The sequence below is a fragment of the Patagioenas fasciata genome, chromosome 1 (assembly GCF_037038585.1).
Source record: "Patagioenas fasciata isolate bPatFas1 chromosome 1, bPatFas1.hap1, whole genome shotgun sequence".
Lineage (NCBI taxonomy): Eukaryota > Metazoa > Chordata > Aves > Columbiformes > Columbidae > Patagioenas > Patagioenas fasciata.
Genome location: NC_092520.1, coordinates 106,283,856 through 106,309,311, shown reverse-complemented (window position 1 = coordinate 106,309,311; position 25,456 = coordinate 106,283,856). Strand labels below are relative to the sequence as shown.

At 41.1% G+C, this 25,456-nt stretch overlaps 1 protein-coding gene across 7 annotated transcripts; it reads right to left on the bottom strand.

Moving 5' to 3' along the window:
* Positions 1 to 667: 667 nt before the first annotated feature.
* On the bottom strand, positions 668 to 24,733 carry ACOT9 (acyl-CoA thioesterase 9). 7 transcript variants are annotated; one of them, XM_071812307.1, is made up of 16 exons: positions 24,526 to 24,733; positions 23,047 to 23,138; positions 21,479 to 21,505; positions 18,663 to 18,708; positions 14,935 to 15,105; positions 14,804 to 14,841; positions 11,873 to 11,956; positions 11,213 to 11,316; positions 10,027 to 10,100; positions 7,962 to 8,029; positions 6,848 to 6,997; positions 5,773 to 5,858; positions 5,217 to 5,302; positions 4,341 to 4,428; positions 4,005 to 4,155; positions 668 to 3,768 (listed from the first exon to the last, which is right to left on the bottom strand). In XM_071812307.1, the coding sequence occupies exons 1-16, from the start codon at positions 24,537 to 24,539 to the stop codon at positions 3,710 to 3,712; spliced, it is 1,338 nt and encodes a 445-aa protein (XP_071668408.1). In that variant the 5' UTR covers positions 24,540 to 24,733; the 3' UTR covers positions 668 to 3,709. The 7 variants fall into 7 exon arrangements, with proteins under 7 accessions (XP_071668408.1, XP_071668416.1, XP_071668406.1 ...); XM_071812315.1 differs by having other exon boundaries at positions 5,773 to 5,863; positions 6,886 to 6,997; positions 24,526 to 24,728; XM_071812305.1 differs by lacking the exon at positions 24,526 to 24,733 and adding an exon at positions 23,954 to 24,100.
* Positions 24,734 to 25,456: the final 723 nt, after the last annotated feature.

Here is a 25,456-nt window from a genome sequence, read left to right as displayed (position 1 = left end):
CTCCGAGCAGCTGCAGTGTGATGAATGCACGCCCAGCTATTACATGGATATTCATAAGCAGCCCAAGGCACAAAGCAAACCTAATACTCGTGCCTGCTTTAGAAATGGCATTTGTGCACTCCTCCAGCCCCAACTCTCACCTCTCCCCCTCAAACACCAGCATTTTTGCTATGGAACAGAAAATAAAAGAGTAAGAAGCAGCTGATGCCCACAAGTGCCTCCAGGCTGGTAGAAGCTGTGCAAGGACAAGGATCCCCTGCTGTCAGGGCAAGTGCTCTGGCATATTTTCTATGCAGGCATCATCATCCAACTACACCTTCCACAAAAGGAATCACCAGTTTCTCTTTCATGGAAGCTGACTATTTATCTTTTTATTTTCCTGTTAGCTAGGGCCTAGCCCATGAAGAAATAATCTCTCCCACACCTAGTTAAAACTGCATTCAGAGGAGGACCCGCAACCAAACATATCTGTCGCCCAATGAAGGCTGCATGGAATGTGCAGTAAAGCCAATTAAACATGCAGAAAGTTTAGTGCAAGTTTCTAATCTATATCCTCACTCAGTGGCCCATGCTGTGCCAGCTCAACAAGTTTCTTCCCAGAATACTGAACCCCATGACATGGCTGCAAAGGAATCGCACATATATGAAGAAACGCTAGTGGAGGCTGTTACAGTCCAAGTAATATTTATTTTTTTAAAGCACATGAAAATAAACACATTTAAAACAAGGTGCTTTTTGGAGCACTGAGCTCAGCCAGTCTCACAGAAATACCCTTTTCTATCATCACCATTAAGTGAGAGGGTTAGGGCAGGCAATCCAGCCACCACAGCCTTCCTCCTCCTCACTGTACTCCAAGACACAATGGGCACAGAAACATTTACTTCCCACTGCAGAGCTACAGCCAATTACACAGATAGGTACACTATAAATAAAAAGATTTTTCTACCAATACCTTAAAGCTTTTGTGGTAATGATCAGTCATTTACAGCAGTGATGGGCTGGTCATTAAGTTGCAACATAAACTTGACATTAATTACTATGTTAAAATATTTCATTTCCCAATTTGAGATCGGAGAACAATTTTATCTCACACACAAAGGTATACAGCGACACGCATAAATAATGCCCTGGTACAAAGATACATTCAGCCTATTATCAAAGACGGTCACAACTTGGAGTTACGTTCTCAGATTAAAAAATATATGAGGACATATTCTTTGTTTATATATATTTTATATCTTTTACATATGTATATATATATATATACACACACATATTCTGCATTCTATCAACTACTGTGTTTGCGGTACTTGATTAAGTTATCATGAACTTCGAAAACAAGCTAATTCTTCCAAGCATCTTCATTTGCAGGATTTGTTTTCTTCACTGTGTCCAGAGATTCTGATGCCATGCCTTGCTCCCTACTCTATTACCTCTTTTTGTCCTGTCCAATCCCTTCCCAAAGGCTGAATTTAGAAATTATGACAAGTTAATTTTTAAATACAGCTGAAAAGGCAGTAGAGGAGGAACTTGGTATCCCCTTAACTTACAAGTGCTATACAAAACTGACCCAGGTAGGACCACTGGGTCAATGGTAAAAACCTGCAGTCAGGAGTAACACATAGTTCTGAAACAGATCCCTCCACCTTCTGCCTTATTTTTTAACAGCCAACAGTGACCCCTGCAGCAAGGGGGGAAAAGGCTGGGATAGAATTTCTGTTTGTAATTGGTGTGGTCAGTCAAGTATACTCAGCTTCCAAAGAGTTTTTAAAAGGAAAAAGCCAGAAAATACAATATATATGCACAGTCTCATTAAAGAAAAACACTATAACATCATACAGCTGAATCAGCACTGGAGTGTGGCTGAAGGGAGAAAGTCTGTGTAAGGAACCAAGAGCTCACTATAACTTCAGCACATTAATCTGATCTGGATCAGTCAACTCCGCTGTGCCTCCACTAGAAAGCAACCTAACTGGGACATCCAGGCAGCCCAATCTAGAAAGGACAGGCTGATGTATAACATGCTGGTTATTATAATACAATGCTCCTTCTCCTCACGTGAACAGCAGTCAGCTCTCAGGAGCCATGAACTTCATGCTACTCTAGTGCCAAAGGAAGCTGGTCCTAATTGTGAATTCCTCAAACTTTCTTACTCAGAATAAAATTTCAACATGTCGCTTTATTTTATCAGCCTGTTTCATGCATCTGTGCTGATTCATGATTTTACTTGCTGCTTCATAATTTAATTTTAAACCTAGCAGGGAAGCCACAGTCTATTCTTGTGTATTACAAGACATCATATTTCATGCATTTAACCATTGTGCCCAACTACTCCTTTGTGAGTGTCCTGCTCAGATACGATATCAGCCTTGATTCGAAGGTATCAGAAGTCCAATTTTGCGCTTGTGATGAATCATCCTCACTGCTAAAAGGTGATACGTGCTATCCACCCACCTTCTGAACTTCAGGATGTTGGGCTTTATCTGCCAGATATTAGAGACATTGAAACTTTCTCCACTACATCAGAAGCACTTCAGTATCAAGTACTTTCTTCCTGTTCCTTCCATGCTGTGGTTATGTCCACTGAGGTGTACCCTCTGTGGTGGGGAATTACTCTGTCCTTCATAGGTAAACTTGACAACCTTTAAAGCTGTGCACTGCTCTTATTTCATTACAGTCTACCAAGGAACCAGACAAATAATCCAGTTGAGGAGGCTGCCCTCTAGCTGTGCCACCACTCAGCAGGATAAAAATGCTCCCACCATTTAGCAGCTGACTTGGGAGCTGCTCAACACAGATTCTCTGCACCCCTAACTCCAGCATCAAATGTAACCATTACCATTTAAGCACCATTTTACTTTTCCTACTCCCAATCCCTAACAAACCAAATCATTCTGCTCTACAATGCCTCTTCTCAGTCCCACCCAATCTCACCAATCAGATCTCTACAGGCCACGAGAAATAATTCATTACGTAAAAAAACCCAAACAAACTAGAAGAGGCAGGGAAGAATTGGCTGTACACAACCAGAATCCCAGAAGAGACCATTTGGTCACCTCATTTCATTGCAAAAATCAGTTTCCTCCCAAGGGAACATGAAACCATCCAAAACAGAAGCTGCAGCAACCTTGTAAAATCCCAGCTAACGGGAAACACCTGCTTGACATTGTGCACACACTGGTGACTTCTGAGCTTATGCTGCTGCCCAGATGCATGTGTCCTTGTTAAAAAAAAAATAAGACCCTAAACTTAATCTACACAAGAACGTAGGTCAAATGGGTTCATCTGTCGCTATCTACTTATTGCACACATTTTTCTGATAGAATTTCTATCCCTTACCAAGGAAATACAAAGGAGAGCTGCAAAGGGAAAGTAGGCAGATGGTGACAAGACAGCAAAGGTCATAATGAGAGCTCTCAAAGCAGACAAAGAGAAGCTATGTAAAGCTTAAGATTGCAATTTTTCAGCCTTTTTTCCTAGCTTCGGCATGTAAAAGTAGATTTTAACAAATCCTAGTAGCAGAGTATAAAAAATCCAAATATATGCAAATACACAAATAGCACTTAAAAGGTATTTTTTTGTCCTGGAGTTTAGGTTGATTTGGGGTTTGTTTTGGGATGGGTTTTCAGTACTGCAAGCACCTGTCCGTGAGCCATCTCTGGTGACAGCTCTTTCCAAGACAGCATGCTGATGCAGCATTCACTGTGCATCAGATTTCTTTCATGGTTGCAGCAAAGTGTCGCTTCCCATCTAAATACAACATGGACTCTGAAATAAGGCAGAGAAAAGAGAGAACCACATTAGTAACTCAGTATCAATACTGGACAACTACAGAGAATGGTTAAAATTAAGCAGCAATCCACGTTGTCATCAAAGCATAAGGTGTGGTTTGCCATGAAATCCTGCTAAATTAATCAAATCGGCATAGTTCACTTATTAGAACGACCACAGAAAGTCATCTTTTCTACAGAGCTATGATGACAATGTTTTAACAGGATACTTGCCTCCATACGTTTTGGGGACAACTCGTGGGACCTCGTTTTCCGATATAAATGTAAAATGAAAGATATTGGTTGTCTGGTGCTCCCTGGTATCTGCATCATAAACCTCACTGTGTACTCGAACCTGGATGTAGTTTTTTTCTGTGTAACAGACCTACACAGTTAAGACAAGAGTTACAGCTTGCAATTTTGTCATTGGCACTGAAAAGCTCTGACAGACTTCATTGCACTGTTTAACAGGAAAATCATACTCTCTCTTAATGCAGTGTTCATTATCAGGGATTAACAATGACTACAGCAAATATAAATCATTCTTTTCAAAAAGAAATCAGCTCCTACCTGTCCAGAAAGCAGTAATAAGGATCCAACCTCAACTGGCCTCTGAAACATGATATCATCAACAGATACGATAAATGGTCTGGACCCCCTGAGCAAGAAAAAAGAGATATTTCTTCTCAAGAATAATGAGGGTGTTTGGAGAAATATAAAACATTTCATCGTTAGCATTTTAATCGAGGGTTACTAGAAAACAGCTCTCTCTCCTAAACATGGGCCACAGGAAGCACTACAGAATTATGTCATCGCCCAAGACAAAAATATCTAGAGGAAACCTCTCATGCATAAAAATACACACTCTCAAAGTAAACATTATTGCATCATTCTTGTATCCTATGACTTACATGTGCTAGGCAACCTTCAGGTCACCCTTGCTTAGGCCTCAGTTTTCCAAGCACTGACATGAAACACTTCACTTTCTGTCAAGCAATGCAGCCTCCATCACATTTACGTACTGACCTTGGCTGGGTGATGACCCCAGTCACACTTTCTAAGCACAAGTAGCTACTAGAAGAAGTTCAGAAACCACACCTCTTGTGTATGGAATGAGAACACATCATATTTATTTGATAGAATGTCTATTTTATACGGTTAGAAAGAAAACGTATCTGCAAAAGTCAATCTCAGAAAAAGGATGTATTTTCTAACTTGACATATAATGCTTAAAGACCAAGCTCCAAGGAGCAAGACGCAAATCTCTTCGTACGTACAACAGATGCTCTAAGGAAAACAGTGCTGTGCCCCAAGAGTACAAGATTCTACTAGACACCCAGGTCTTTTCTACTCACATTGTCATTAGGTTGGTTAGCTTGCCTTCCTGACCTACGTATATGCACACAGTGCTCAGGATTATATAAATATTGCAGGTCTACAACTCACCCATAGCTGCAAGCATTTGCCCATCCCAGTTCAAATGCCTTTCTCATGAGAAATCCCCCAAAGATCCTATTGAAGATGTTCCGTTCCTGTATGTGGAAACAAAACCAAACTGCTACTTATTCTTTTCAAAGCATTGGGTTGAAGTCTGCACTTCTGTTCACAGTATATAACAGAACTCGCAGCATCTGAATGTATAAAAAGCATGACTGAACTATATAAGCAAAAGTCCAAATGGCTGAGGCCATAGGAGCTCAGCTGACTTATCTGACAATATAAGATAAAAACTCAAATTGAGACAGTGACCAGAAGCCCAACTTAAACAGTTTGCAAAGGAATTTCTTTACACAAAATGAACAGTCTGGTAAGAAAATGAGGTAATTAAAAATCTTCTGGTTTGCAGTGGCAATCCATATAGATAAAAGAAAAATGGCAAAAGAAACTAAGGTCTAAGTACATTGCAAGAACTGCAGAACCAAACAAAATAACGGATTAACTAGTCTTACAAGGCAATTAATAAGTAACTATTTCTGTAATTCATTGATATTTTTCAAAATACCTGAGGATGGCAAATCTGTAGGCCTTTTAGCTTTGCATCTTCCATCCACACTGAATTGGGTGGTAATTTACGACTTCGGAAACTTACTGTCCTTTGGAAGAGACAATAAGGTTTATAGCCCAAATTAGCAGAATTCAGCAAGTCAAAAATGCACAAATAGTAAAGGCAGACACACACTAAAAAAAACCGAAATACCACACATACACACAAAAACCCCAGACCAAACAGAAATGCTGTCACTAAAAACTGTTCCAACTGACCTTGAAGCCTTATCTAACATGATACTTTGATTTGTTACTGCAATAAGCGCATGCTCCTGATCTTTCCAAAATTTCTGCTAATGTTCGAGCTTACGTAAATGAACAAGCTCGAGAAAGGTACACGAAAGAAAAAATGAATCACAACTACAAAGCACGCACTTTGTCAGAAAAGCCTTACTCTATTTTTTAAGTCATAATATGAATGAAAAGCACACAATGAGCTAACAGAGTAATTCAACATCAAACATGCAGACAGTTTGAAATTTTCAAATCCAGACAGAACATGTACAAAATACATCTGCCAATTTTAAGGCAAAGCATGTCTCACTTTGGTGAACAGCTTTGAAAACCAACAATTGTATAATGTTAGTAAGCTAAAGAAATTACAAATTATCCACAAATACAACATTGCACTAATGTCATTAGGCAATGTTCTATCACCATTGGCACTGGACAATTTCCCACAAATCTTGAGTTTAAGACAAGCACACCAACAGCAGTCACATGGCTGCAAAAGCATACTGTTCCCCTGTTTGGTTAAACATCATTAACCTGTTCGTCAACATCATTCCTAACAGCTTGCTCAGAACAGTTTGTGCTTACACTGTCACTTTCACCACCTGGGCACAGCTAACACTCTTTAATGACAGAAAACTCTTTTAAGAGATGCAGATGGCACATTAAAGTTTGTATCTGTGTTTCAACTAAAATTATATGGAATTTAAATAGTGAAATGGGAAAACAAAACGCATGCATTTATTTCAGACTACCCTCTTACGAGCACCCACTCAAAAGGCACATCACTTTTCTCTTACACAGGACTTCAGTTCTCCTCCACCCCTCCCCTTCTTGCCTTGTGTCCAGTGTATTAAGGAATATGTCATGAATAATGTTTCTTTCTTCTGCAGTGGGAGCCATTTTCAGTAAGGAAGCAGTGCTGAAATCAATCCTCTTCAGCTTGTTCACTAAACATGAAAAAGATATCAGAGTTCAAGGAAAAAAACCACACACACACAAAAAACACACACACATGTGGCTTGGCTCTGAACATTTTAACCTGGAACCAGCTCTTTCCTCTTTTCTCCCCTGTAAGTTAAAAGCTGTAATTTCACAGCCCCATAAATTGAAACAGAAATTTGGCTTTTAAAATTGACTGTATCGAAGAAAAAATAAGGCAGAAGTGCACTGTTACCAATGTGATGAAGACCTCTTATCCATATATTGTGATATTCAGTCATGACTCCTACAGAAAACTTAAGTTCCCTCCTTGAAGTACAGAAAAACCTATCAAATAAGAAATCCTACAGAACAAACAGTCTTCTTCAGGCTTTGCCCATGGTACAAGAATGCAAGTTCATGATAGAACTCATTACCATAGACCACAATGATTGAAATTTTAGCTTAAAAGATCTTTTGTTCAGTTTATTCAGTCTTTAATGTTTCTCTAATTCTCTGCTTTGAAATTCCAGCTTGAAACAAAAGATGGAGCTACACACTCTTTCCATTGCTCTCCCCCCTTCTTCTTCCGAGTTTCTTTCCAAAAAGAACGTGGGCACCCAGACAGGCAAGGAGCTGCGACGCACCCAGCAGACCCACCATGGGGACAATCAATCAGCCAGAGTACAAAAAAAGCCTGTGCTGCACCCAGGTCTAAGGTGGAACCAGCATCCTGGAAACAGAGGAGTCTTGGGGGGCTGCAGGGCACACCAAGAGCGCCCTTGTCTGTCAGTTTAGCCAAAGTGTTTCCAAGAACATGAGAGCAGGCTTTTAAACTATCTTACACTACTGATACCCATGAGACAGAACAAAAACCTGATTTTAAACAAATTAGGAGCATTTCTAAGCAGCAGAACTTCCAAAGTCTACTTCCTTCCAGCTACTAAGCTGAGCCTGAGGCAGATGTGTATGCTACCAGGAAGCATGACATACATTCCCCTTGCTTGATGATTTCTTCCTCCTCAGGGGTCTCAGAAACGAGTGGATTAACAAATGCTGGCCTACGGACAGGAATTATTTTGAAGTTACAAACATTGCAACAATTTGTCCTGTAAATACATTCTAACAGTTTTCTATGTTTGCTTACATACACATTACAAGATGAAAACACGTGCACTTCAGGTTATGTGGCAGCTGCCAAGAGAATATCATATTAGCTTTAACTCTGAAGAAGCAGTTAAGTGATCCAACCACTATTTAATTGAGAAAGAGTAAGCGATGCACTTCTGCTTCTTAAAGAGCTAAAACTGTACCCATACATTATAATGAAGATTATTCAAGCAGAAAACTGCTTAGAAACTCAGCAAACTAAGGTGTGATGACCTAGGATAGTCTAAAAGAGATACACAAAACTTGAATGGTGGTGTTGCTTGTGAAACAGAAAGAGCACGGTGCTGCAGCTGGCAAGCGTCGTTATAATCTACACATTCCCATGACAGCCTTATCAACAGCCAAAAGCTGTTTACCACACGTACCACTTATCGAAGATGATATGAGGCCGCCTCACGTACAAATTTGTATGTGTACTGCATAAGGAAGTTTACTCTAATCTAATTATATAACATTTAATTATTTCTTTTCACAAGACAAGACAAATGCTTATTTTTAAGAGCCATTCTTCCCCATTATTTCCAATTATTAATTTTGCTGAACAGTTTCACCTCTCCCCCAAGCCTTCACTTGAGCTGGTGAAAGAGGTGTGCAGAGAGGAGCTTTCCCCTTGGATCAAACTGCCCTTTCCTGGTTTGCTAAAGCACTGGATTTTAGAGACACACCAGCTCCTTCTCCTCAGCTCAGGAGACATCTACATCAGCTCGTCTGTTCAAGACCTGAGCTGCTGAGATGCAAGTTTGCTGTGGTCCTCAAGCCACACAACCACATTTCTGTAGCACTATACTGAACCTAACATAGCCTGTACCTCTTAGAAAAGCTTTTTTCTTGTATAAATACCCTGCTGACAAAGACAGAAGGCTTCCAAAACACAGCTGGCTTGTGGACCGCCTTGAAGGGCAGTCACTGAAGTTTTTATCTAACTGCACAACTCCATGTAGACTTGTGCTTAGTCAATCTGCTAGCATACAATTACAACAGATTTGATGCAATTCTTTTGCAAAATAAGTCCTTGAGATGTGAGTCATAAATATAATTTTGTGTACATACATATATTTAAATGTACAGTATGTTAAGTGGTTCGGAAAATATCTCACAAGTCAAATGAAACCAACCTAATAATTACTTATAATATTATCAGGACTAAATAATTATGTCAAGCAAAAGCCCTTCATTAAACATATGCTTCTTAATTAAATACAGGCAATTATTTGAACTAGTGAGAAAATTGTTTATTACTTTTGCAGGCTACATAAGAAAGGGATAAGAAAGACAAATGATTTTTCTGGTGCTGGAGTCATAAACCAAAACTGAAACTGAGCAGCCTGCTATTTTAATGACTAAAGAATTACAGAGAGAGTAAAACTAGAAAAATAAGAAAGTCTGTGGATTTTTTAAATTTCTGTGGGGACACTTACCAGTTCCATGTTACTTACATAAGCAAGTTTTAGGTCAAATTACTCTGATGACACCTACCATGTCTATTAGTGGATTAATGGCATTATTCACTCAAAGACTAACCATTGAAATTCAATCTTTTCCATTTTTATGGCAAGAAGGCAATTAATTCTAATAACTACTACAAGGCAGGTGGGTTTCTAGCAGGTTCATTAACTTCTGTGTTCATCAGGACAGACATTCAAACACAGGGAAAACTGGTTGAAGGAATGTCCCAAGACTAACACCAGGTCCCAGTACCATCTGACTGCTGATAGCAATGCTCTGAAGCTGGCCCCAGGGAAGTAACACTTGCCAGCAGAAAACATCAACTATGTGATTTATTTATCATCTATACTATATGGCTTCCGCACATACATAGCAAGCTGCCATGTTTGCTGTTTTCGCTACAGCAGGAGTCTGAAAACTATTTTCCTGTCCTACAAATTACCGTTTATTCTCTGGATCCCGGGCCACCATGACAAAAGTTGCATCTAACACAGGGCTGTAATCACCATCATGTAGCTAAAAGAGACAGGAAACAATTATATTTTTAACTCTAAAATTGTAAATGTGCTTAGCAAGCTATTCAAGTTGACATCAACTATTTCATCACACTGTCAACGTGGTTTACTTTCATGTTCTGTCATCTCTTCCAAGATCTCTCACAACAGGTCGAAGAGAAGGAAATAACACAAATTAAAACTCTGGTTTCATGAATTCTGCAATGGAAACATTAAGCAGGGAATGCTTGTTAACTGCTACTTTCAGCTGGGAAGCGGAGGAAATCAACACAGGCTTTGTAAAAGGACACACCCTTTATTCTGAGAAAAGCAACAATTTGTTGTCAATACCAAATTGTCACTAATGCCAGCACTGAGAAGAGTTCAGACAATAAAGGTGTAACATTATCTTCTACAGCAGATACTTTACTTTAGGAGACCAACTGAATTTAAAAAAAATACCTTTTATCTGAATTATAGCCACTAATACCACTTAAGTGTTCATAGCATATCGCTGTTACTCTACATAATTAAACAACTGAATTAACATTTCCGTTAACTAATCAATTGTCAGTAAGTACTCAACAAAAATGTTAAGAACTTTTTAATTGAATTATTAATAAGCTTTTTGCTTCCTGTACAGTGTAGCCTAGTTACACCATTCATTTATTTTCTATTATTTAGTATTTAATAACTTATTACAAAAATTATTCTACACAGTAGATAAGATGAACACAAGAGATACAATTTAATACTGAATCTGAATACCAACATTAAAATTTATAAATCTACAAAATGTAAAGGTATAACGAAAATGAAGGTTTTCAAAATCAGGGAGAAAAGAACATGCAGAGCACAGCAACCTATTTTTTTTCTGTTGGAGTACTGTGTTGCAATTTAATTTTAAAATGTTGGTTAGGAAAAATGCATGCCTTGAAAGAAAGAGTAGCACAAGAGTATCTTGCTGCATCTAGATTATTGCAAGTCATCTTGTTCTTGAAAACTAAGGCTGTCTTGAGCCCTTCAAAAGCAGTTATTTTAGAAAATCATTTTGATTGCTAATGTCATCATCCAGACTTCCCCCTGAAGCACCTCATGCCTGTTGTAAGACAGAGAGAAGTCACAGGAACCAACCTGCAGCATGTGCATCTTCACTTCCATTGAGGTCTTCCCAACCCAGGAAACATTGCCTGTGAATTTGATGTCACAGTCTGGATATATAATTTTCTTGCACAAATCTACAAGACAAACATTAGTGGTTACTGGAGACAGATCACTCACATCTAACAGTAGAAAGACTTGATTCTCCAAGACCTTTTTGTGTTCTGCAAATGGTAACACACACACAGACAAGCCAGGAAAGACAGCTGTTGCAAGGGAGTATAGCACTAGCCTGCAGCTTTTGCCTTATCAAACTTCAAAAGCCAGAGCGGGAGGAGGACACAAGCACACGGGTGGCACACAGGTGCCAGACCCACAGAGGTGTTCAGTAGAACACATGACGCAAGCAAGGTCCAGCTCCACCAGAACAAACACTGTTCAATAATGACATTAAGAAACTCACATGCCAAAATAAAACTAAACACAGAAGTGCAGGAAGCATGAAAGTTGTATTTTGAAGGGAAGGGAAATCTGAAATGGCGAAAAGCATCTCAGAGTTCAAAGCCAAAACAGGATGAAGTGAACTAAACAGAAGACAGAAGAAGGTCTCCTCAGCAACAACCACGGGAAGGCAGTAGCTGCTGGAAAAGACAAACAGATTAAACCATCTCTATTGACCAAATTGCCACTTACTGATTTTATCCACCAGAGCTGTAACTATGGACAAGGGAGACCTTGGCTGCATTTCCTGCTTGGTGTGCGTGTAGCAAATAAGAACTGTGGAAAGACCAAAAACTGAATCAGCTCAGTAACAAAAACAGCAGTGGGGCAGATCAACACCATCTTTGTGAAGCATGAGAAGTATCTGCAAAGCACAAACTAAAGTACCATACTGTAGGTGTACACATGAGTTCCACGTTTTCACATATATGACTCATAGGATTGCTATAAAGAAACCAGTGATTCAGCAGCTGTCTCAGTTATGTGCGTATTTATTTACTACAGAGAGAAATTTAGCTGAGCACTTTAAATCAATCCATCGCTCCACTTCCAGTCCCACATAATCTTTTCCCTCCACCCCTGCAGCCCACTGTCTCAGATCCTTCCTACCTTCTATTTCAATTTCATGCAGATTATCCAAGGATACATGCTGTCTGAGGACTTACTTTCAAATACTGATTCCTTTTAAGAGGTGCAGATTAGATAAACTGTGCCTTACAGGCATGAAAAGCATCATAAGAGATATTTGTCACAGTGTAATTATTACTAGCCGAACAACCATTTAAATTAATTAGCTCTGCTTATAAGAGCATGCCCAAGTAAACAGACTCCTTAAAGTAATATAAGGTTGTAAAGATTTTTTTTTTCTAGTATTGACGTGATTTTCACTCAACACAGATTTCCATAATCAGAAGTATCTGTTTGTACTTCATGAGATAAGAGAGAAAGAAGATATCTGCCCTTCCAGGTAATGTAAGATCTGTTTTACGCAAAAATTACTGAAGCCACAATTCTAAAAACTATTATACCTATCAACTCATGCCACCAATGTGATTAGTAAGAGTCTGAACAGGATTTATCAGAAGCCTATTGCCAAAGACAAAAAAGTAGAAGTCAATCAGACCTTTATGCAGTACATCTGCTGAGATCACAGAATATATTGGGGGCAGGGGGCACAAGGGTAAGATGAAACAGTACATCTTCCTATCAAAACTGCTGGCCAGCATCTTGAATATTGTGTAACTGGGATAAAATATTGATTAACCCAAAAAGATACATACCCAGCGGAACTGGCTGAAGCCCACTATGACTACAAACAAGGCAAAGATATTCTGTGCTGCAACAGGAAAAACCTAAGCTTCACAGATTTCCAGGGAAAATAAACAAGGCACAGAATGAAAAACAGGTTCAGCTCATCTACCAATGGAGGGCAGTCAATAGTTTCAAGTCTCTTATTCTAATTCAGGACAGGTACTGAAGCCACCATCTTCTAAATCCCAGAAATAAATATTAATCATCTAGCTACTTTTTCTATCCTTGATAAATATGCGACATGCATTCAGTTGTTTCTCTGCTCTCCTCAGTTTTGCCCACCTGGACCCACAAAAGGTCTTTCTTTCCTGCCAAAAAAACCCACGCAAACCTGTTCCATTCAGAACTTTCCCTTAATAAGCACTTTTTCTTCGTCAAAAACCTCCATCAAAATATTCTCAATGAACAAGAGAACCCTAATGAAGAAGGAAGTCACCTTGTGACATTTTAAGAGAAAACTATCTCCAAGTTATATTAACAACCTAGCACTTACTCAGCTGCAAAACCAAAAATCTTGAACGTTTAAAGACCATGAATGAATGAAAAGGAGGAAAGAAAAATAAGAAAGCTAACTCATTAAACAACTGAGTTGTTTGTACCCTTAACATCAATTTGGAGACAGGTCCCAAGAATCTATCTCAAGTATTTTTCATTTGTTCTCAACAGTCACTTTCTGTTCTTTCCACATTATACACTCTTCCCCCTAAACGGAAGATTAAAATATTTGTACCTCACTATGTGTTGGGTTTTGTGGCATTTTAGTTTGGGTTTTGTCTGTTTGTTTACTTTTTTAGAGAAAAATCATACGTTTTAATTTGAAATGGTGTGGTCTGCAAATTTTTTCTGATTTAACACTGTCCTGGTTTTGTTAAAAACAAGTTTCTCTTTTAGTGAATTTGCCTGTCAGCTAAAGCCTTCATGTTAGCTGCATTTTCCTGGAGAACCCGACACATGTTTTGGTTAAACCTAGCAATGGAATGCAAACTTATTGATAAGCACGGATGGACATCTCACAAGAGGGGCAACGAGAAAACTGATGACCGAGAGACTGACCAATGGTGTATAACATTCCATTCACGTGAATACTTCATATAAAAGTGGGACATCACGAGGATCTCGTCCCTTTTCCCTTTTTCCTTTTTTCCTCATGGCTGACATTAGGAGAGGACCTTGCTGGTCGTCCCTGCGAACTGAGGCCTAGTGAGAGACTGAATCCAGCTCCGGTTGGCTGCAGAGTCTAATCCAGGACTTTGGGCGCTGGCTCTGCAGTTGCTGAGACTTACAAGATTGGTTTTGTATATTTTGTATTATTTTCTCTATTCTTATTAGTAGCATTAGTAAAACATCTTTAACTTTTCCAACTCTCTTCTCTCTGTCCTTCTTTCCCCCCTGATCGCCTGTCCTGAGTGGGAAGGGGGGAGAGGGAGGGGCAAAAGGGGGAAGTGGTGGGAAGAGGAGGTTAACAATACATCTGCCAGGGTTTGATTGTCACCCCGCAATCTTAACCCTCGACAAACACTCAATGCAGATTCACAATCTAGGCTCCTTTGTCAGTAAATAATTCTGGTCGTTCACAAAATTGACAGAGACAAGAAGCTCAGCTGAGTGATTTTGCTTCTGTCTGTTCTTTATCATCCTTCCTTCTCTTTCAGCATCAGTATCCTTTCTTTTTTTCCTTCTCTTTGACACAGTGCATTGATGTGACTCCCTCCCTGAGGTCATACTATGTCACACCAAACAGCACCCAACCGTACTCAAAACTCACTTTGTCAGCATTACTTGTGCACTCTTTTCAAGGGCACCGATACATACCTCCTAAACTGTCAAGATCTTCAAGTATCCTTCCAAACCTGTAAGATACATTTTTTGACAATTAAATACCTACATCCATACTAAATGAAATTTAACACTTTCCCGTATGTGTAACATGGTTGCTTTGTTACCTTACACTGTTGTGTACATTCAGGTACTTTTCTCTTATTTCAGGTTGACTTCCTAGAGGCAAAATAACTTCCAAGTAGCTGTCCTTCATTCTCCTAGGAGGGAGATCTTCCTGTCGTTTTGCCAACAAAGTGTGAAGAGCTTTTCTTTCTTGCATTGCTTGCACGTGATCCCTGGTAAGAAAAACACCACTCTGTCTGGTATATGGCCATGGAACTGCAACCCTAGCTAAAAGATGTCACATTGAATATTATCAAAATGAAATCAAAGAAGAAGTAAAAATAGCAAGATACAGTAAATGTGTCTTGAAAAGAAAGTGAAATGTGCATAATGAGATGTGCTAAGCAAGACTACCATAGAAAACTTTTAAATAGTTTTGTGTAGAAGTAGCAAGCATGTACTTTGCTCTAAACAGATGAAGAAGATTTATCTAATTCTGAATGCTACCAAAATGGCTTCCTTTAAAAAGAATAAATCAGACATAATTTAACGTATGAGGTTTTATGCATATTCATTTCTTCCATAACTACTGTATTACAACTCTTCCTACAGTGCCAATTTTAAAGTACTGACTGTTAATTTAAAATCTCTCCCTCTTGAGAGAGCAGATGTAAAATAGTTGACGTAAAGAAGCAGATATATAGTGTTGGTTAGTACCAACAATAAAGTACTAATCTGCTAAGACCTGCTATCTTCCACAGTCAAGTTCTCCCTTTACAGCATCAGTTCATATAGCATAAACTCAATCAGCAAGTTAAAAGATAGGGAAAAATAATCTATTTCTCTTTCGATTCCTACCCAGTCATCTTACAACTCTACAGGAAAGTTACAGAAAGACACAAAACCGAAAAGGGAGCACTGCCCCTCCAGAGCTGCTTTTCCAGCACCACGAAGTCAGAGGGGTTGTAACTCTCCCAAATGAGTAAAGGCCAACTCACTGTCACTTCTTTCCAACTTACCAAGTCAGCTCCTCGCACAGGTGTCTGCGAGACAAGAACAACTTTGCCCAACATTTTGCCCGTTCCTCCAAAGTTTCCTCCCCCCAAATGTGCAACCTGACTGAACAAAGCGAGTATTCCACAACATCCCTAGAATCATCAACAAAGCACTAAAAAACCTAAGGGTTAAGCATGCAACAGTTCTGATATAAAGCCAAGGAGTAAGCAAAATGATTAATCCATTTCACAGAGCAAGAGAAGGCATAAAACATCATGTAACCAAACTGAATTTTAAACTTGTGGATATGTGCCGTTCATTCAGCCATGCATGCTGCATTGCCAAGATTTGAGTGCCATTGTGTTTAACAAAAACAATTTAAAAAAAAAAAAAACAAAACTTTAAGAAAACACAGAAAGAACTTTTTCATCAAAAAGAAAATTTGTCTTAAGTTTTGACTTTGGACAAACCCTGGGTATTAGCCATTTAAGATGAAGACTTTTTTGGCATGAGTTTTATTTCCGGAAGAGGAGAGGTACAAAGCAGTCACACTTCAACATATTTATATTCCCTCTTTTCTGTTTAATAACTTCGGGGGAAATATTAATAATCCATGATCAAAGAGAGTAAACGTCTAGCACAAAATTTCAGTTAGCTTTGTTCATTTGTCTGTTTTAAATATGAAATATGGTTTACCTCATCTGGGCAACATGACTACTGCAGAGTTCAGGCAACAACCTCCTCCAGAAGGTTACTGTTTGAAGTTATGCCACTGCATAGAAATACAACATACTACACAACTAAGGAAAGATGCAATGTCCAAGATGATGCACCTTTACGCTTTTAAAAATATTTGTTTCCAAGGCCTTTCAGTGAAAGGTTTAAGAGCAATTAATCAGAGAGTAAATCAGAAATTTGTCGACAAACACAAAGAAACCAAACAATAAAAATGTAACTATATTTTCTTTTCCCTACTTCCATCCTAGCTCCTCTGAGGTCAGCAGCAAAACTCTTCTTGACTTCAGCTTCAGAATGTACTCGTCAACGTACAGAAGTATTTGGCTCCAGGCAATAATGGTTTTTAACAGATAAATACACACTGCAGTACCAGCCATACCGTAGCAATATTTCATCTAAGTAAGTATTAACTAATATCTGTCCTAAACATTATCTACTTCTGAAATGGCCACAACTCTATTTAGGCTATAACTAGCAATTAACAGATTAACAGTCTTAATTACAATTTAAGTACAAAATGATAATAAATATATAAGCAAGATCTTTCTTGCTAACACAAGATGCCACTGGCCCTTACAAGAGAAATCACGAACCAAAGTTTCCTTTTAGCAAAATTAATGGCCTAAGGCATTCCTCCAACACCCAGTACTCCCTCTCTCCCAGCAACCCAGGGGTATGCACATCAGTCCTTCCCTAGTTCCCATCTTGGGACCCCTATGAAGCTGTTCCCTGAGGTTTGTCCTCTTCAGTCATTCCCTGGCCTAACTCAGTTAAAACACCAGCTGTTCAGTCTCTGTATGTGTCAACTGTATGTCACTCCATTTTAAAAGTGGGATCTCAACGGCCGCACGATCCTTGTCTTCCAAACCTCCTCATATTAAACACATCATTCTCAAGTACTCCCAGCTATGGGCTCCCCAGCTTTACTGCTTCATGGCACCTGAAGCACCCGGCACCATGCAAACCATTTCTGCTCTATTTTCTACAGCACAACAGACACCTATCTAAGAAAAACGCTGCTGTGCTGATTCTGGCTTCAGTCTGTTCTCCTGCCAGGGTGGGAGCAGTGAGGGAAAAGAAATTGATGGAAGATGATATTTAACCAGAGCTCTCTCAAATCTCGATCCTCTGATGGCATTTCCATATGGTGCGGTTCCTCCCCAGCCATCCTGGGCTGTAGCAAGGGTTTTTTAAAAAATCTACTTCTGGAGCCCTTTTCAGCTGAACTGCTGGAAATTTCAAGCCCTTTCATGCTTACACACTAGTCTTTCTAAGCAAAAATCAGCTTCCCTGATTCAGGCATTTTCTTTAGCATTCCTGTAATCCTGCTTAGATAAACCTCGCCAGAAGGCCTGGACACATCAGACACTCGACCCAGGCATGTCTCCCTCCATTTCCCTATCAGTTCACAAAGTGAGAAAGAAAAGCTCAGCAAACACAGCCATAAGAAAATTAACAATCAATACAACAAATATGGGACGAACCAAACTGCAAGATGTCATTCCCCCAGACTGCTATACTTTTTTCAGAAATATCAACAACAGAATTACAGTCAACTTTGGCTTATTCAGCGTAATGGAGGTGGAGGAACGTAACCTGAATAAAGCCAAAACATCAATTATTTAAATTATATGTAAAGTAATTTAAAATTAAGTTACAGCAGAGAAAATAAATGCCAAAGGTGCTCCTGACTAAGGAGACCTCAGCCCCAAGCTGACAGTTTTCCAAAGTGACATGGGTACTGCCAGGCTATTCATAACACAGCCTGCTTCACACTGAACCAGCTCAACTGCCTCAATCCAGTGCAGGATAAATTTCACCACATGGATAATCCACCGACAGACAGCTCAAGAGGTAGCAGCAACATAATATTTCCAGCCAGACTTTACCGCTTTTAAACTTCCATTGGATTCAAAGCTAATGGGAGAATCTTGTAAGACTCAAGACCACCTTTTTTTGTTCTTTTGGTGTTAAACATTGTTAATTCTACTACCACAACTCTGAGCTCTACCTGGGTTTTGCAAATAAAGTAAAATACATTTAATGTACACTGTACCTCCAGTTGGTAGATGCTCCTACTATATCCCTCAATCTGCTCCGCACTGAAAAAGAAACAAAAAATCAAAGCAAATCAAGCTTAGTTCTGCCAGTGATGAACATCAGGTTGTCTGGTGCTAAAAGGCACAATCCTCATCCCAGAACAGGAAAATTAAGCAAATTCATGCAAATAGCAGTCCAGAAACAAAAGTTTCGCCAAATTCACTGATGCTGTTAGTAGGCATATCACAATAATGGGTTGAGTAACACGATTCCGTAGCTTATTGTGTATAGCCAACAAAGAGTGTTAATGCAGTCAAACACCTGCAGTGCTAATCAGCAGCTAAAAGAGACAGCGGATCAAGATCACACTGAGGAATTTTAATGTGAAAATATTTCAGCCTAAACACAAACAAACTGTGGAGACAACACGAATCAGAAAGGCATAAAATAACATTAAAAAGAACAGTGCAGCTGGGAGACAGGGAATGAGAAGAGTAGTACTTAAATAATCCCAACCATGAAGGCAGGCAATGTCAGCACACTGGCTGTTGCCAGCAGGGTTTCATAGCCTAAGGAACAGTGTTAAGACACTGAAGACAGGTCCATAAAATTGTTTCCGGCATGGTTTGTGTTATCAGAGTTAATAATAGTTCTGCACAATTTTTTTCCTAAATTTCAAGAATAATCTTCATAAGTAGTTTTTCTGCTCCTTCCTTGGATGAGACTAAGCGTGCTGAGATCCCACCAAATCTATAAAACTACTATATCACTGTTATGCAGGTGAAGGTATGCTGTTTGGAAACACCTGAAAACTAGCAGCAACAATTCCCAAGCTCAGAATAGAAGTTGAGAATTGCATAGTAGGGATTCCTTGCTTAGTTACAAATATTGTTATAAAAAGGAGTTCAAATATTAGGTCAAAACAGTTAAGGACGCATCAAGGAAGGGCTACCAAAAAACCCACAAAATTTCATGGTGAAACAGAAGGAGGGCTGCTGGTGACTCATGAGCTGACCCTTTATATTTTTAGGTGATTAGACATCATCAAGCTTGGCACTTGTCAAGCTAAATGCCTTCTCAGAGTACTTACAGTGATCAGTAAGCTGTCCTGTGAGCGAGCAGAGCCTGATTTCCTAGGTATTTACATCATATACCCCTCTCCCTTAGCCAGATCCACTCAGTTCTGGCCCCCTCCTCCCCACATGGTCACTTCAGCTCCTGCTGCTTCCCTGCCCAAGTCCTCCACACCCCCAGCTCTGCAATACCCCCAAACCTCCTCTTTCTCATTCCCTCCCCTGCAAGACCCTCAGCTCCTGTCCCTGTCCCCCCAGCCTGCTCCTGTTTTGCCTGCTTGCTAGACAAGCACTGGCATGAGCTGTGGCTAATACCTGGAGCTATACAAGGCACTGACTGACAGCCACCACATGGATCCCTGTCGCCCCACAACTGCCAGCAACACCAGGGTCCATGATTTGGAAGCCAGTTTTCACAAAGCTTACTGAAACATGGTTCTCTTCAAGAATTGTGTTCATCTACTGGGCTGACATCAAGTAACAAAAGATTCTGAAAGAACAGGGAGACAAGAAGATAGGCAGACACAAACAGATTACTTAGGACTCATTTCTTTAGGAAATTAGGATAAAAAACATGTTTTGAAACAAGAAGAGTTCCACTACTAATTCTAAGGACAAAAAAAAGTTCAATGGAAGAAACTGACTGAAAATCCTAGAGTTGATTTTTTTTTGCAAGGAGGAGGGTCTGATTTTTTTAAGAAGCAGTGGGCTTGTTCACAGAATAGGCACTACTTTCCTGTTACTCACACTCCACCTGTGAAGGATGCCATAGCATGCATTGGGTCAACACAGTGTTAGCAGAAACACTGTAACAGCTTCTAGAATACAAAACCTCAATTTTCCAACAGTGTGCAGACTGTGCTGGGATGGAGGGGAAATAAACAGCACTTTCTCTTTGCTTAAACTAAGGTCATCTTCCTTTTCAACTCTGCAGAAGTAAAAAGCTCTGAAAAAAAAAATCTTGGGTCCAAACCTGCAAATGTGTATATACACTGTTAGTCCCATTTAATACTTCTGATTTCAATTTCAGGCATACAAGTAAACATTGGCTAGGCTGAGATTACATAATTTTAATTTTAACAATAAAAGGGACAAAGCGTGTGTTTCTAAAATGTTGCCAAGCTAAACCTAGTCCATTTTACAGCCTCATAAGTACATAGTTTTTATCTTTTTTTTTCCCCTTGGGGAAACTATATTGCTCTTCAAGATATTAGTTATTTTATGACAGAAATTTAAGTAAGTAATTAAGCATAAGAATCTGCAAATTCTTCCTCTTCTCTTATTTGGCAAATGTCTTAGAAGTGCAAAACAATTACACCAAATGGGGTTTACCAATCATTACCATGTTGTGTATTTCACAGTATCTCCTAAACTGTGGTCAGTGGAGCACCAATGCCAGAGCAGCAGGGTACTGGTGTACAGCTGGGTCTGTACTTCAGCGAAAGATGCAGATTCAAGTGTCTAAAACAAATCTAAGTGCTGCAGGAGCTGCTGCATACGAGATTTTGTATCCCACAAGCCTCTTAGGAATGGGTTAGCCAGCACACCTCCAGAAATACACCATGCTGACAGAGACCTGGTACAACAGTATTGCCACAAGTAAGATCAGAGCTGTTCACTGAAGACAAAGAGGCTTTAAGCAAGTTCACAGAGAAGAATAATAGCATTTTTCATGAATGCTGAAGTAAGGAAAGATAGTAGCCGACGAAATTTAGTGTTACAGCAAATATTAAAATATACACAGATTACCACAACACACCATTATTCACATGAATGGGTAAGTGTCCTGTGGAGTGGAAAACACAGGTTAGATTAACAATTTAAAGAAACAATGCAAATTACTTCTATTAAGGGGTCACCTGGTTATGCTACCTGCTTGAGTTCTATTTATGCACACCTGCCTCAATTTTAGTAAGCAACTGCAGGCAATTTGTCCTTGCCTGATTAACAGTCAATATCTTTGTGTTTTCAACTGGGTCTGCCTTATCTTTCAAAGCCAACTCTCCAGTTCCTTTGTCTCCTGGCTCTGTGTAGTATCTGCTTGCAGTGTAATTCCAAGTTTTTCAAACTTGGTGCTATCAGGCAATGTTGACGAACACTATTAACTTTGGGAAGAATATCTGGAGCATTTTTCAGGAAGCAGGATGACAGTTATCTTGGAGGAGACTTCCAAATTCCTGCATGGTGTGCCTTTGGGAGAGTCAAGGAAGAAGTGAGGGTATTCACAACTGGGACCTAAAGCTGGGAGGAGGCATGTGAAAAGCTAATAAGAACGAGTATTTGGTGTTTTGTGAAAGCATGGATACCAAATTAAAGGAAAATAGTTTACATGTCAGCATAAGTTTGTATAACATCACTTTAATGTTACAATTTTGGAATAGAATCTCGATTATCTACAGTTACTACAGTCCAAAAAATACTAGCATTCCTTGGAAACAAAATCAGAGGCACAGCCAAGATGGCCTCACTGCTTCGTTACTTTTACCGGCCTTCTAGGTGGTATCATTATGAAATATCCAAATAAAAGAGTGGGGTAATATTTCCAGGTATGCAATATTCTGTATCTTTGCTTCTGTCCTTCAACCTCTCAAATTGCTATGTATTAACAATAACAAAAAGAAAAGTTCTATAACAATCAATAACCCTCACCTTCTCTTTCTCTGGATTACCCGGGCTTTCTTTTTAAAGAACAAAGTGGAAAATAAGATCTCAGAAACAAGCAGAACTCCATGAAGGAATTATTTGTACCTGGCTCCAGTCCTTTTCCTCCTTTCCTTTTCTCAGTAAATGGGATTAGAATGCAAGAAAACTTTTCTAAAAACTTCTGAAACAGGAACATTATGGTGTATTACCATTAGAGCGCTAAAACAACCTTTCAACACAAAGCTCCACTGACATGAGCATTTTCATGAGGCAATGCTGCTGATCTGATTAAAATATTTCTCTAAATTAACAGTATTGACACATTAAAAGCTCTGTAAGACATTCTTTCCACTCAGTTCCTCCATTCCTTGGCCATTCTCTGCACTCATTATAGTACTTTTCTGTGCTTTGTTGACTTTCTAACTAGAGCCAACTTGAGAAGCAGTTGTCCCTCCAGAAAAGAATCACACGCTCTTCCAAGACTAAAGAACCAGACAACCCCTATATCTTCAAGTATTATACATATTTGTTGCCCTGCTACTTCCTAAATACTCACACTGTGAGCTAACAGTCAAAAGCATGTCCATTATTCAAATCATATTAACACATTTAGGGCCACCAGCTGAAAGAATAAACTCCTTAGAAACATTTCTAAGTCTTCTAAAGTACAGCAAATTACTTCACCTTCAGACATGTCAGGAAGCACAGAGGAGCCACTGGTCCCAGAAGTCAGTGTCCTAGCCAGAAGAGAAGGAAGCTTCCTCATGGTGCACAACCTATAGACAGAGCAGAAGAATTCAGTGCCATTAAAACTAATGCCACGAAAATAACTTGGGATTTATTTGTGGAATGGCACTGATTACTTCAGAAACTTCCTTTCTTATTTTTAGCTGGACTTTTAGAATGAGGTACAATCAGTAAAAAAGCCAGGTGAAATTCCAGCTGATACCTGTCCTTATCTGAAAACAGGAAGAATGACTTGCTGGTGGTAGCTGTTTTCTTCACTAACTATTCAGATGCTCTGGGACAATCGGCTTAGACAGAACAGCAGCTTCTACCTTGTAGACACCCTAACAGAGACAGGATTCATGTGCATTTAGGAAATCATCCATGACCCTAACAATGCACTTCTCATGTGCTTGGCTGGCATGCATAGCAGTGGAAGGTGAAATATACCAGGAAGGATATCACAAGGCCTCCAACACAGTCCCATTCAGCTTAAACCTGGTCTTCTCCTCCATGGCTTAGTACTGCTATAACTCAAAACAAGTCTAAAGTGCAGGACACAATCTGCTTAGCTATTCAGCAAGACGGGACAACCACAAAATCCCTCAGAGAATGCAATCCACCCAGCAATTCCGTAAGCATTCAATCAGGTAAGTAGCCAGTACAACTCCTCCAGGCAAGCAAAACTGTGACAATACAAAAATACACACAGAGGGTCAGCAGGAGTAAAATCCCTCGTGACAGTCCACAGTGTTATCGTGCCAAGGAACATGGGTTGCCTGTCCCTTAATTTTCTTCAGTAGAGGTTTCATCTCAAAAAAGAGGCAAGTCCCCAGCCACCACTGGAAAAGTAGGGCGTACATACCTACACATATATATCATGCACACACGTTTCCTTTGTGTCCAGTATCAGTGAAGAGAGTCAAAGGGGACACACAAAAGCCCCCGAGGAACCAACAGAGCCTCGTATGCACCAGAGATGTCAGGAATGGACGCGGTGACAATGTGAATGGAGACGGTGACAACTCCCTGCACCTGCTGCAGCCTCTGGACTCAACTCGTGTCCCAAGGCACAGTCAGCAGCCGCCCCGCCCGCCCCCCGCAGGTCCCGCAGACGGGGCACCCAGACCCGCTGAGCCCCACCGCCGCCGCTCCCCGGGCCGCCGGCCGGTCGCTGACAGGACCAGGCGCCACCACCCGCCGAAGCCGCGCTGCCCGAGTGCGGGGGCGCTCCCCCACGCCGAGACCCCGCACGGAGGAGGCGGGGCAGCCGCGGGGCGGGAGTCGGGGCACGGCACCCCTGGGCCGGGCGGCGAGTAGGGCTCTGCCCCACCGCCCCGCCGGGGGAACCGCTACCTCAGCCCCTCACGGAGCGACGTCTCTGCCGGCCGCCCCCCATCCCCGGCCAGGGGCTGAGCGGCACGGGAGCAGCCTTACCGGGTGGCCAGCATGGTGCCCGCCGAGCCGGGACCGCGATGGGGCCAGTGCCGGAGCCGTCAGTGGGGGCGCCGCTCGCTCAGCGCCTGCGGGGCCACGCCCGCCACAGGCACGCGGTCCTCCAGCACCATAGATTCGCGGCTCGCATGGCATAGAAAGTGCTCCCCGCGCGGCCCCTTCCACCCCGCGCTCTATGCCCTCCGCACGCAAGGACCGCTTGGTGCCGGCACTCTCGGCACTTCCCGCCCCCGGGCACCTCCGGATGCGCTGGGTGGTGCCGCTCGGTCCCGGCCTCCTGCCAGCGACCGCGCCTTCCGTGCAGGGACGGGCTGCCTGCTCCTGCGGCCCGCTCGTCCCGGCCGCTCTCAGGGGCGGAGGTTCATAGAATCCCAGAATGTTAGGACTTGGAAGGGACCTCAAAAGATCATCTAGTCCAATACCCTGCCAGAGCAGGAACACCTAGGTGAGGTTGTACAGAAAGGTGTCCAGGCGGGTTTTGAATGTCTCCAGAGAAGGAGACTCCACAACCGCCCTGGGCAGCCTGTTCCAGTGCTCTGTCACCCTCACTGAGAAGAAGTTTCTTCTCATATTGAAGTGGAACCTCCTGTGTTCCAGTTTGTATCCATTGCCCCTTGTCCTATTAGGCGTCGGGCAGGACCTGCCCTTCGGGCTCTGCGTGGGTGTCACTTTTACTGAATACCGTGATTTTTTTATTATTATTTTCTTTAAATACTCGTTTTTTTCCGCCGTCTCCTGCCATGGAGCGGGCCCGCGGGCGCGCAGCTGGGCGCTGCCGGAGCACTAGGCGGAGGCGCGGGCGTTCCGCGGGGCCGGGCTGGTCCCGCACGGCCGCGTGAGCCGGCACACGGCGGGACTCGGCCGCCTCCCCGGGTCCGGCACTCGGTGGCACTGTTGGGGAAGGTAACCGAGA